A 13,940-nucleotide genomic window follows, 5' to 3' on the forward strand; every position below is an offset into this window, starting at 1 on the left:
ACTCCAGGCAAATGCCGGAATGGTTCCTCTGAAAGGGCACAGCCGACTTCCTTCCCCATCCTTCCCTAATCCGATGAGACCGATGACCACGCTGTCTGGTCTCCTTCCCCAAACAACCAACCAACCATCTTTTAAGCAAACAATGTGATAAGTGCAGAATTTTCAGTTTTGTGTGAACAAGAGTATGTTTTGTAAGTTACATTAATATAATCTCATAAACTGCGAGTTAGCTCAATTGAGTTTTACTAGATTAAAAACATCAGGTTTGAAAATAGTTGTGTCAGACAGTGATGATAATTTTTCAGGCAAAGGTTTCTATGAACACTCCACCAGAAAAACTACCACTGCTGACATTTCTACACTGAATACATCTAAAACCAATGCTACTAATATAACCAAAGAAAGAGAATTAAACCCTATGTCAAATGCAAAACTTTTGCATGACATAACTGCACCTGAAACTGCTAGTTCTGCTGGTTCATTGTTTTCACACATTCATCTGAATATATCACACCAGCAAATTCTGATCCTTGCGATTTTGTGATTTTACCATGCAACAATAACCAGAAGAAAAGAAAATGATGTGTTATTGAAACTACTGGCAATGCAGAGGATTGTTTTCCAGTTGATGGAACAGCAGGCCAAAATTTTGAAGGGAACAGGTGCACAAGAAAATGAACAGATGGTCCAGAAAAATGGGCTTGTAATATTTGAAAAATGGCCAGGATACAAGGGAAGCAATACATTTCGACAGCAGGAGTACAACAACCAGGTAAGAGCCTGAAACAACTGTGTGAACCTCAAAGAAAATGCTTTGAGAAATTTAATGAGCAACAGCAGAAAGATATTTTCATGGAGTTTTGCAAAGACACAGAATTAGCAAACAGCATTCTCTGTACTACAGGAATTCTCTAACAAAACTGTTTGCTTTAAGTGAAGGGACTACAGCAGACTCAGTTTTTCAAGAAAATACTTCGAAAAATCTAATGTGAAAACAGTCCAGGTATGCCAGGCAGTGTATCTAAACACACTAGCATTGACTTCAATGAAAGTTCAAGTAATTGTTAAAAACAAACATACTAGCAACAGATATGACTTTTATATAAAAAGACACTTTGTGAAGAAAAGTTTTTACATTATGAATTTGGGGCTGTTTAGTGTAACATATTAATTGAAAATTTTACTTATCCTTTCATTGGCCCAAGGTACTTCAAATTTAACAGAATCTAGCTATGATCAGAAGATCAACAAAGAGAGACGTGGAAAATCAAATTTGTATCCTATGATTCAATTTGAAAAAATGCCTACCAACTCACTATTATGAAGTGGGCAGTTGTCGTTATTGTTGTTGTTGTTGTTGTTGTTGTTTTCAGTCCAAAGACTGGGTTGATGCATCTATCCATTCTACTCTATCCTGTGCTAGCCTCTTCATCTCCAAACAACTACTGCAATACACATCCATCTGAATCTTCATACTGTACTTGCTTCGTGGTCTCCCTCTTCAATTCCTCCATACTAAATTGATTATTCCTTGGCGTTTCAGAATGAGTCCTATCAACCAACACATCCTTTGCTTTCTTTCAAAGTTTCCTCAGTGTATCAATTAAGTAACATTGAGAATAACCCTGTCTCACTCCCTTCCCAACCACTGCTCCCCTTTCATGCCCTCCAACTCCTACAACTGCCATCTGGTTTCTGTACAAGTTGTAAATAATCTGTTGGTTCTTGTATTTTATCCCTGCTAGCTTCAGCTTTCTATAAACTGTGTACTGCGTAACCAGCAACCACAAATCTGCTTAATGATACATGTGGAATGGGACTATTGCTGGCCATGGAGCGAATAACATACCTTCTTGTATGTATTTTCATTCATATGAGTTCCTTACTTGAAGAAGTTATTGAGGTCAATATGTGTAGTAAGACCTGCAGTGTCCACAAGAGGATTATTAATTCCTCGCTCACACTCATTAATACATTTCAAGAGAAAATACACTATAGTAGTGAGTTGGGGATTATTAACCACAAGTTCCTTGAACCCAGTCACTCTTAGTTGAAGACTTGACACCATTCACGCAGCTAAAAAAAAAAAAAAAAGAAAAAAAAAGAAAAAAAAAAAGAAAAGGGGAATACAAAGTTGATACATTTAGGGAGTGGGCTATCTATATCATATTAGTTTCTAGGTAGCCACCAATAAATGTAGTCAAACTGGAGCAAAATGATTTTCTTAATTTCAGTTAACTTCTTCGCTGCTGTTATGTTCATATAAGGGGGAGGGGGGATTGGGAGAGTCAGTTCCTTTGTGAAAGATAAATGGTTGCAGCACAAGTGTAATTCACCTGTCAACTTATATTATACTATGAATTTTCATTTAGTCAACAAGAAGGATTAAAGGTATTAAACCTAACATGAAGAGGCAGACATCTGGCAGATCATGATTTATAACACATTCACTTGACCCAAGACCTAGAGTCAATAAGGGCTGTTGTACATCCACAGAGTAGGGCATTGTACTTACCAGGACCTGCTACCAGGCCATCCAAGAGATGTGTAGAGCACTTACTAGGCAAATGAAAGTGATGATGAATAAAATAACAGTGTGAAAATTACATTTTATTGTAGTTCTTAAGAATTGTTTCATCTTCCTTCACTGCGGACTAATGACACACAGTAATGATTTCATATGGAGAATATCTTCAGATATTGTTTCCCTGTGTAGCAATGTACAGGGATGACTGTGAAATGCAATACATACACAAATTTTATGGGTAGTTATACAAGTAGGCAATCTGATTTTTATTGTAATACTCAAATTTCATAGTTAATGAATGCCATAAAAACAACCAGTGTCAAAAAGTTATGCAAACTAATTCAATAGAAAAACAACCAATGTCAGAAACATTATAATTAAGAAAAGTGCTAGAGAAATTTTTGATAGCACAAATAAAAGTATTTATAATCATAATTATTAGTGGCAAGTATGAAACTGCAGAATCAAGTGTATTAACAGTATTAATGGCATTGAAACTGCTCTTAATTTCAATGCTCATTCGCACAAACAAGATTTTTTGACATTGGTTGTTCTTGCATTACACCACAGATAAACACACCACTTGGAAAAAAATGTTTGAAAAGCAGTCACTGTTAATTTGAGAGTCCAGCCCAAGGGCTTATGCAGCCTTGGACTAGATGGAAGGAACTGATATTTATTTTTGTGGAAGGAGAAGGGGTGGAGGAAATGAATGACAATTTCTTACAACATAAAACTCTGAACGATCAAACAACTGTTTGTTCTCTAACAACAATATGAGAAGGATAAATTGCTACTCACCATATAGAGGTCATTGAATTACAAACATTCACTTGAAAAAGAATACTATAAATATGTCAGATTGTGGACAAAGTCCTTCCTCAGAAGTAGAATGCTCATGCATTCTTACAACAACAAACTCACAGACATGTGGCTACTGTTTGGATATGAAATACCTACATGGAAAGAATGTTTCGGTAATACCTGAATGAATTGCTCAAAAGTCTAACAACAGCACACAAAACAATACGAATTTATGAAAGCTAGACTGAAAAAGCATCTGTCCAAGAAACTGTGATTAAAATACTCTACACAGATAGGTATACTGTTAGTGACACAAAAGATGAAATTCATTGCAGCTTCATTACGTAATTAATTAATTGATTCTCTACAGTCTATGAAGTAGCAGTGTCACAGGTATCCAGAGAAATTTTTTCAAGAGGGAGGGGCAAAATTTTGAAATTGACATTTTTGACGTACCGTATCTGACTGGGTGAGTTTCAAAATGTTTCATGCCCTGGGCATTTAATGTCACAAGAAATACACAAAATTTTGTACCTTATACAATTGACAGTTATACAATTAGTGTTCTTAAGGTAGATTGCTCTCATATCCGAACGGTAAGCATAGTTCCACTGTATATGAAAAGTACATCTTTTTTGTCATTATTGATTCCAACTTTTGATTCAATGACCTAAAATTTCCTCTGCAGGTGATTAAATCCAGAATATCCAAAGAGTTATGAAATAAAGCTACAAAATATCAATAAAATTTACTTGAAGCCCCTTAATATGATATGAAATGAAAATTAAAAATCTGAAACAGAAAAAAGTTGAGAAAATCCTGTTGGACACGAACAGAAATAACCATTGTTAACACTCCTTGAAGTGAAGGAACAGACTGTAAACTTTGAAAAAAGCTTATTAAATTTTGTGTCATCTATAACACTTTAATACTTCTGTACAAAATACATGTGATCACATTAATGGATTTATTTCATCACTTCTGTGCTTTCTATTTATTAATGTTAATTGACAAAACTAAAACTGAACAAAATGTGCTTTGACAACTATATTTCAGGCTCATTTGCATAAACTGTAGCCTAGGGCCTGCAGGCCACTAGGTAACATAAGAAATCTTCTAAAATCACCCTCAGAGTGGAATTGACTTTTAATAGCATAGGACAGCACCAAGGCAATCTTCATGTCTATAGCTTGTCACATAATTGTGCTGAATTACCAACTGGGACTGCTGAATTTGTATTTCTGTGGCTGCATATTGCACTATGTTAACAAACAAAAAGTTGAGAAGGTCTCAATTCCAGGAGAAGAAATCTTTTCACTTTTGAAATTTCACACTCACCCCCTCTTCTACTGCATAAAATCGGATGTTCTGTTTCAACCATTGCATATGGACTCATAGACTAAGTACAGGTGGCTATGTTTTCCTGAGTCTACTGGAAGTTCTGCTGCATAAATCTGAAGGCTGAGGTTGCAACCCATTGGAGCTCTTCTTTGTACACAGACAAACAGTAAACTACTGTAGAGATTCTGTTGTGCAACAAAGGTACGGGGCATGCTTGATGAAGTGGGGACAGATGGCAGGCCAGTACTGCTGCTGTACCTACATTGCACTGAAATCCTCGTTTCACAGTATTGGGCCAATCTCTTTCTGCTGCTCAAAAAGGCCCATACAAGGAGAAGACAAAGAGAAGATCAGGTTCACTACATCGGCACAGTTTTGTAAAGATTCATACGCCGAAAGTGCCACCAAACATAGGAATCTGCACAATTTCTGATGAGTGGTGTGTATCACTGCTGAAGTCACAGTATTGCCCGTCATGCTCAGCAATGTTCAATTTGTAGTTTAATAGTGTCGCAGACAATCATTACTAGAAATTTGTGAGAATTGTGTAATGAATAAAAGCCTGTATCCCAAGCTCTGGATGCTTATGGGTAGTGCTAGTAGTTTTATTCATCTGTAGATCACTTTTACAATGCTATTGAACATGTCATGGTACTAAAGCTTAAAAAATTACATGTACAGATTTTTGCATACTTACATATTTGGATAGGGATAATTTGGTAGTCAACTGTGACCATAAAGCTTGAGGATACTCAAGGTGTGGAACAAGGCAAGGTGTGATTTAACAAAACACAAGAAAATGATAGAAATTAAATCTGTATGTTGTATTAAGAATAACCATCACTATATTACTTAGTGTGTATCCCACATAGGTGAAACATAGTAAATCAGAATGCAAGCCACTACTTTGAAAACTGTTTGTATTCCTTAGTTATATTAAATAGCTGTTCCACACCTACAGCCACTGTGAAGAGCATGGCAGAGGGAATTTCTCATTGTACTAGTTATTAGGACTACTTCTCATGCCATTGACATGAAGCACAGGAAGAATGGCTGTGCACATTGCAATTAATCTAATCTTGTACTTAACATCCCTACAGGAGCAGCACATAGGGTTGGTAGTATATTTTTGGAGTCATCCCTTAAAGCTAGTTCTTGAAACATTGTAACTAGGCTTTCTTGGGATAGTGCCAGTTCAGTTTGTTCAGCCATTTCGTGACACACTTCCATGCTTCAGATGAACCTGTGACCAATGATGTTGCTCTTTGTTGTAGGTGTTCAATGTCCCTTTTGAGTCCTATTTAGTTTGGAACCCACACAGTTGAGATATATTCTAGGATGGGTCACACAAGTGTTTTGTAAGCAGTGTCTTTCGTAGACTGGTTGCAGTTCCATAGCGTTCTTGCAGTGAACTGAAGTCTGCCACCCACGTTAACTATGATTGAGCCTGTATGATCATTCCATATCATATCCCTACAATCCCTACCATGTTTTACACCCACGTATTGGTATGAGCTGACTGATTCCACCTGTGACGTGTTGCTGCTGAAGTCATAGTGAAGTGGAAACATACTGAGATAACCAAACAAAGTATCTCTAAATAACGGTTTATTAAAAAAGAATTAAAATCATACCACCAATATAGGGATCACAGTCACAAGTAGTTAACAGTGAATTAAATCAAGAACAATCAGATAAAGGGTAAATAACAATTGTGTCGCAAAACAAAACTTAAATTTTGTAATGACAAACAAAGAATCACAAATCAAATTGCTGTGAAGCAATTGTCTTGTGGCTTCATTCACAGGAAGCTAAAGGAAACCAAATGACAATATTATCAACTGAAAAGTTGACTTAAGGCCCAGTTAACAGAATATTTCATTGGAAAACCACCCAAAAAGTTGTTACAAGCAATTGTAGTTAAGAAGATAATGAAAAATTATTCTTAACAACTTTACATGAAAAGTGCAGGGAGAATGACTTTGTTTGCTGTAATTAATCTAATCTTGTGATTCTACAGTAGTTTATAGCCCAATGACAAAAGTGTATTGTAATAAGACATGCAAATGCAAGGAATAGTTACAGATTAAAATTACGAAAGCTGAAACATTGATGTACACTTTGCAAGTTTGGCACGTGGCACAATAATCTTGCTAACCGCAATGAAGGCAACACCAAATTTTGAGGGGACTACAAATTTTATAAACACTGAGCTTCAGCAGTATACATATAAGTCGGAACAAGCACAAATTAACTGATTTAATGGCAGAATGCCATGGAAACAAGTTTACAATCATTAAAAGTGCTTTAAGGTTTGCCTGAAATTCCCTAAAATGCAAGAATTCTGTTAGTAACTACAGTGAGATTCACAGTACAGTAGCAGAGAAAACAGTGGCAGAGCTTATATTGCACATTGGTCTTAGTGGTGTTTCTTTATTTGATCTTTTTTTTAAAAAAAGGTTGTCAAGTGATCACATACTATTTTGATAATTGAAAATTCAAGTAAAATAGGTTGTTGCAGTGAGAGTAACAAGAACAGTTACATATTAAGAACATAGGTACTAAAGCTAAAATTGTAGCCAGAACAAAATTTTAAGGTTTATAAGGGATTTAACCGTTCTTTAAAAGAAAGATATACAGTGAGTTAATGACCATTGATCATTTAGGCAAGCTTTACAATTGACTGAGGTACCTTATAATTTGTCCTGAAATTTGATGAAAACAGAAGGACCTCAGAAATATACATGGCACAGAGGCCAAGCACAGTAGTAGGTTAAGTTTATATTACAGGGCACCCCATTTGAAATAAATCGTTAACTTCAGGTTAGTAAACAATGGCAGTAGCTGCTCAGATCTATGGGAACACTGGGGAAGGCCAAGGCAGCACAATCAAATAAGCAATTGATGGCAAGTAATATGGATCTAAAGTACTCAGCTGGCTAGCTGTCATACAGAAATAGAACAGCATTAACAGACATATTGTCAGCTCTGTTTGACATCTGTCACAGCACTAAGGCACACAGTGAGGTCTCTCATAATACTGCTTTAAGTGATGAATTACAGGTCCTGAAACACAGACACATTTAAACAGTGAGAGATTCAAAGCCAAAGTTTGAAGTAAACTTAACAAGCAATTAAAGCACCAGCAAAACAAATTGAATAAACAGTAACTCCATAAAATGCAGGATACGGGAGAATGTGAGGTAAGTAAACTTTAGGTAACCATAATAGTATGCACCTGGAACACTGTTTTAATACATAATAAACACCTTAAAACTCTGTCAACATGAGGCAAAGGATAGTGCAGATAATCTGCCAAAAGTATATAACAGAAAGCAAGCCTTTATGCATGCCGCATAGCAATCACACTGCTCAGTAGATACATTTTTACACATTGGATGAACATGTTTACCGCAAACTGTGAGCACGTGTTTAGCTATAAAAAACTATCAGAATGCATGTATGTAAAACCAGTAAGCAAGCATTTTGCCCTGGTCCACAATATGTGCAGGAAACAGTTCCCCAAGCAGGCTCACTTCCTTCAGTTGTCAGATAGAAGAAATCCAAATTCTCAAACATGGTGCCATTAACTCGTCACAAGCAAGGCTGCTGCTTTCCAGCAATGCTCGGGCAACTCAGGGTGAATGCACATCCTCCATCAAAACAGATTGCCAACAACCATTGCTACGAGCCAGTTCCCCAATAACAAGCTAACCACTGGAATATGTCCTGTCCACAGCTGCTAACACATGCACTCTCACAGCCCAGCATCTTCTTGTCACCTAGCAATGGCCAGAGGGAAAGCTAGCACGAGTAGAAACAGTACCAGCAAAGGTAGCTTGTGTGCAATGTGTAATATGGTACTACATTTTTTCTTAGTGTCAAGTGACAATTTTACATTTTTGTCATTTAATGCATCTTATCACAATCTGTTTGAGTATTTGTATAGATTTTTCAGGCAGCACATCATTATAGATAACAGCATCATCTGCAAAAAGTCTGAAGTTACAATTGATATTGTCTGCAGTGACATTAATATGCAGCATGAACACCAAGGGAGCCAACACACTTCCCTGGGGCATGCATATAGTTACTTCTATAGCTGCCAGTTCCTCCCCACCCAAGAAAACATGCTGCTTCCTCTTTACCAAAATATCCTTAGTTAATCACAATTTTTGCTTGATACCCTGTTAGATTAAACTGTTTATAATAAGCAATGATGTGGTACTTAGCCGAACACTTTTAGGAAATTGAGAAATACTGTGTCTACCTGACTGCCTTGATCCATGGCTTCCTGGATGTCATGTGAGAAAAGTGCGAGTTGAGTTTCACATGATCAATGTTTTTGGAATACATGTTGGTTGTCATGGATAAGGTAATTCTGTTTGGGATATCTCATTATGTTTGAGCTTCAAGTATATTCTAAGGGTCTGCAACAAATAGATGTCAAGAATACTGGATGGTAGTTTAGTTGACCACTTCTGCTGTCCTCCTCGTAGATGGCTGTGACCTATGGTTTATTCCAACTACAGGGCATGACTTCTTATTCAAGAGACCTATGGTACATTGTAGTCAAAAGAGGGGTTAAATCAGCCACAAATTCAGTACAGAATGTGATAAGGATTCATTTTGGCTGTGAATCTTTCTCAGTTGTTAATGATTTCAGCTGTTTCTCAACATCACTAACACTCTTTTTTTGCAGAGGTTTGTGAATTAAATTGCAGCAATACCCATGGATTTTCTTTTGTAAGGGAACATTTGAAAACCACGTTCACCAGTTCTGATTTTGTTTTGCTGTACTCAGTTTCAGTCCATGTTTCATCCATGAATGTCTGGACACTAGCTTTGGTACCACTAACAGCCTTTACATATGACCTGAATGTCTTTGGGTTTTGTGAGAGCTTCTTTGCTAATATTGTGCCACGGGAGTCTTTGAAGACTTCATGCATTGCCCTCTTGACAGCAAAACACATTTCATTCAGCACCTCTAGTCCTTCACTTTATTTTACACCTTTTATGCAGCTGTCTGCATTTCTTCAGAAGTTTCTTTAAAGTGACTGTATATCATGGAGGATCCCTCACTTCACAAACTGTTCTGTTATCTACATATCTATTGAGTGGATGGTCAACTTAGTTTCTAAACCTGAGCAACAGATCTTCTACATGCTCCTCTCCAAAGCTGAATGTTTGAGTTCCTTACTGAGATATGACTGCACTGCCTCTTCATCTAGTCTGCTGAAATTATAAATCCTTCTGCTTATTTTACTTGACCTTTGTACATTGGTAATCAGTGTTGCTACAACTGCCCCATGGTAACTGATAGTTTCTATATTGACATCCTCAAAGAAGTCAGGTCATAAGAGTGTACATTTCACAATGTTTCATAGGACATCTGATCATCCTCATCACTTACAAAACAGTAGTTTTCCCAACTCATTATTAGGTGATTTAACTCTCCTCCAACGGTGATAATATAATTGAGGAACTTACATGTTAGTGAACTTTGGTTTTTTCTAAGGTTTTTGATTACATCTGGAGATGAGTTTGGTGCCTGATGGAAGGATCTGTTTATAAGTTTATGCCTACCCTAGATGCTGAAGCTTGCACAAACAGTATCACATGCAGTTTCTTTTCTGTCTTGGTAGATTTGAATGTCTCATTTACTGCAACCAATACACTACTTCCGTTTATAATTATCCTTTTGATACATGCTTAAGTTTTCCCCAAATATCTCACTGCTATCAATTTTGAGTTTTAATAAGCTTTCTGTATGTAGTATAATGTGAACTCCAGAGCTTTTTAGGAGTTTGTGAAACTCGGGTACTTCATTGTGAAAGGTTTGGCAGTTTTCCACTAGGATTTTAATACCCTTGCCTGTACGAGGGATTGGTGTGGTTCTTATACTGACACTTCTGGATCTCCAACAGCTGTCATTATCTGGACTGGATGCAGAGCTGGCTACTCTTTCATTCTTTTTCTTTTTTTTTAAATTGTGTGCATTCCACACAGAGGCCTCGGTAGCATCGTTGATGTGTAGTGCACACCGGTTGCATTTCTTCTATTGATAAACACTTATTTCCTTGATGATATTGGTATTTTTTGAAGAAAATAGCTACCTACATCTGTTAACAACAGATATCAGTTCACAGATACTGTTAAACATCATGCAACTTTACAGTGAACATTGCCACTTGCCATGTAAGTAACATAGATTTTGAAGCTAGATAATCAACTATTTGTAATATTGTTTACTGAGGCATGTTTCAGTTTGCTTTTGAAATGATGGGGTGTTATCTAGATGGGAGCTTGTTGAATATATATGCACCAGAGTACATAACTGCACCGTGAAACTTAGACAAGGAGCCTAAATAAAATTAAAATCATTTTTGTAGTGTATATTGTGTATTCAATTGAAACTGATTTTATGATCAAAAATATAAACCACTAAGAAGTAAATGTACTGGGAAGAAAATAAATATTCCATAAAATTCAATTTTCAAACAATTCCTTACATATGATCCAGGTTTACAGAATTGTCAGCAAATAGCTCAAACTGTTGACTGTTTTTGTCTCACACAGACTTGCTGTTGTTGGTATCTGTTGAGATCTTACATCCCTGCACCAAACTGATAACATGCTTGACTCAAGTTCCATTCGGAACACACAACACTGCAACACAGCCATTACAAAATCTTATAACTCCTGGCCTTGCACTCACTGTGCCATTAAATCAGAATCATTCTACAGCCAATGAACAGCTCCATCAACAGGCAGGCTGCATTAGCTTCCTCTAACAGCAATATACCAAGTAACTTTTGATAACTTTAGTTAACTTATGTATATTTTGTTTAGCATAATTTCTTTTCATTGTAGCACATACGCTGCAAAGCACGTGTCGGCTATTTAATTAATTTCCTAGAGTTAAGATGATTGTTTATCTATAAAAACATTATTGCCTCTGATTAACATTGTTAGATAAAGTAGGTTTGCCTACGTGCCAACAGATTTCCAATCAGCTTTACATTTGCCATTGCCTCGTCTCCTACCTTCCAAACATCACATAAGCTCTCCTGTGAACCTTGCAGAACTAGCACTCCTGGAATAAACGATATTGCAGAGGCATGGCTTAGTCACAGCCTAGGGGATGTTTCCAGAGTGAAATTTTCACTTGGCAGTGGAGTGTGCGCAGTTATGAAACTTCCTGGCAGATTAAAACTGTGGGCCGGGCCGAGACTGTAAAGCTGTGAGAACAGGTTGTGAGTCATGCTTGGGTAGCTCAATTGATAGAGCACTTGCCCATGAAAGGCAAAGGTCCTGAGTTTGATTCTCAGTCTGGCACACAGTTTTAATCTGCCAGGAAGTTTCACAACAGCGCACACTCTGCTGCAGAGTGAAAATTTCATTCTGGAGATTTTCAATCCCTCAATTTGTCAGTGTACCCTCTCTTACCTCTTCAAACAAAACCAAAAGCTCTCTACCTCAAAATTATGTTACACGACCTCAAAATTATAGAATTTCCAGGATAAAATGCAAATGTCATGTAACTAGGGCCTCCCATCAGGTAGAACATTTGCCGGGTGCAAGTCTTTCAATTTGATGCCACTTCGGCAACTTGCGTGCCAAGGGGGATGAAATGATGATGATGAGGACAACACAACACCCAGTCTCTGAGCAGAGAAAACCTCCAACCCAGCCGGGAATTGAACCTGGGCCTGCTGACCACTCAGCTACTGGGGGCGGGATTTCCAGGATGAAAACAACAAACAGAAATGACAACGGAGAAGAACTCAGTTGTACGTAAGAGACGGATGACACCCATAATATGAGAGCATGTAATGTGGAAACAAAAAGAAGCAAGAAATGTTACAGAAAAGAACAAGACCTAGCATCAGATAAGAGGCTTACATATACAGTGAATAAACTCGCATATCAGGCTTTGCCAGCCCTTTTACTTAGTGCAGGATCTTTCAGTTCTCTTTGTATCATTTAGGCAGCATTTTTACATAAATATGAACTTGTTCTTATAAATAATAATAATTGTTATTATTATAATTATAATAATGATAATGATGATGATGATACTGTGAAATGAGCAGTCACAGACAGGAGGATCCATACACTTCATCCTTTTGCCTTTTACACTTACTCCTCTCATTCCACCCATGCAATCTCATATTATCTCTTCCATTCAGATGTTAAATAGTGTAGGTAACAGGAAACCTCCCTGCCTGATTCCTTGTTGTGAGATGATAGCATTAATTTCTAGTTCTTTTCACACTGCGATACTGAAGAATTAAACTGTGTGGCACTACGTACTTTCACTTATTTTTAGTGACTGTTGGAAGCCAAATACCCATGTCACTGGCCTGGTTCAATATATTCTTCAACATATTTTCAAGGTTCACAATTTGAATATTTAATACACTTTTGATCAGTTTATTTGATGTATCAATATTTAGATTTTTGTTGATTAATATTCTTCTTAGAGAAAAGATAGAAATCCACAGCAATTTATATGATCTCTATAATTTTATTTAATAATAAAAACAATCAATTATTAATAAAATTATTTAATTCGATAGAAAAAAATTTATTCACCAAGCAGTGGCGGAACACGCACACAAAAGATGGTTGTAATTGGCAAGCTTTCAGAACCAGTGACTCTTCCTTCAGGCAGAAGGGTTGAAGGGGAAGGAAGAGGGGTGAAGGGAAAGGATTGGAGAGGTCTAGGGAAAGAGGTGGATTTTGGGAAAGTCACCTAGAACGACAGGTCAGGGGAGACTTAATGTATGGGATGAGAAGAAAAGACTAGTCTTTCCTTCTCATCCCATACGGTATGTATCCCCTGATCGCGACCCCATAGCTGATGAAAAATGCTCAGTTTTAAATTACCTATCAATTCCATCAATGCTTAATTGATTTCATGTTATGAACTTTAGGGGTGGTTTCATCAAAAACGGAAAGGCATTGAGCCAAGATATAGTGTTTCATCTTGGGCTGTACTCAAGTGACCTGTCAAATATGAGCCAAATCAGCTGGCTAAGTCTGAGGTCTTCCTTTTGCCAGTCTTAGGTAAAGCAGGTGACTGACCTCAGTTCTTCGATAGGATACCAGGAAAATGCAATCATTGTACAAAAGAGGCTGCTCACTGATCACTTGTGTGATCCATCCTAGGATACTTCTCAAGTGTGTGGGATCCATACAAAATAAGACTAATACAGGGTATTGAACAAAGAGCTGCAGCAACATTGCTTACAGGTTTGTTTGG

At 37.1% G+C, this 13,940-nt stretch overlaps 1 protein-coding gene across 1 annotated transcript in view; it reads left to right on the plus strand.

Moving 5' to 3' along the window:
• The first annotated feature begins 604 nt into the window (after nucleotides 1–604).
• LOC124803280 (beta-galactosidase-1-like protein 2) overlaps nucleotides 605–13,940 on the plus strand; it is a 257,902-nt gene continuing 244,566 nt past the window's right edge. The window contains exon 1 of the mRNA XM_047264463.1: nucleotides 605–772. Within this exon, the coding sequence (XP_047120419.1) occupies nucleotides 605–772 (168 nt within the window). The remainder of the gene's footprint in view (nucleotides 773–13,940) is intronic.

Source organism: Schistocerca piceifrons, chromosome 6, assembly GCF_021461385.2.
Source record: "Schistocerca piceifrons isolate TAMUIC-IGC-003096 chromosome 6, iqSchPice1.1, whole genome shotgun sequence".
NCBI classification, from domain to species: domain Eukaryota; kingdom Metazoa; phylum Arthropoda; class Insecta; order Orthoptera; family Acrididae; genus Schistocerca; species Schistocerca piceifrons.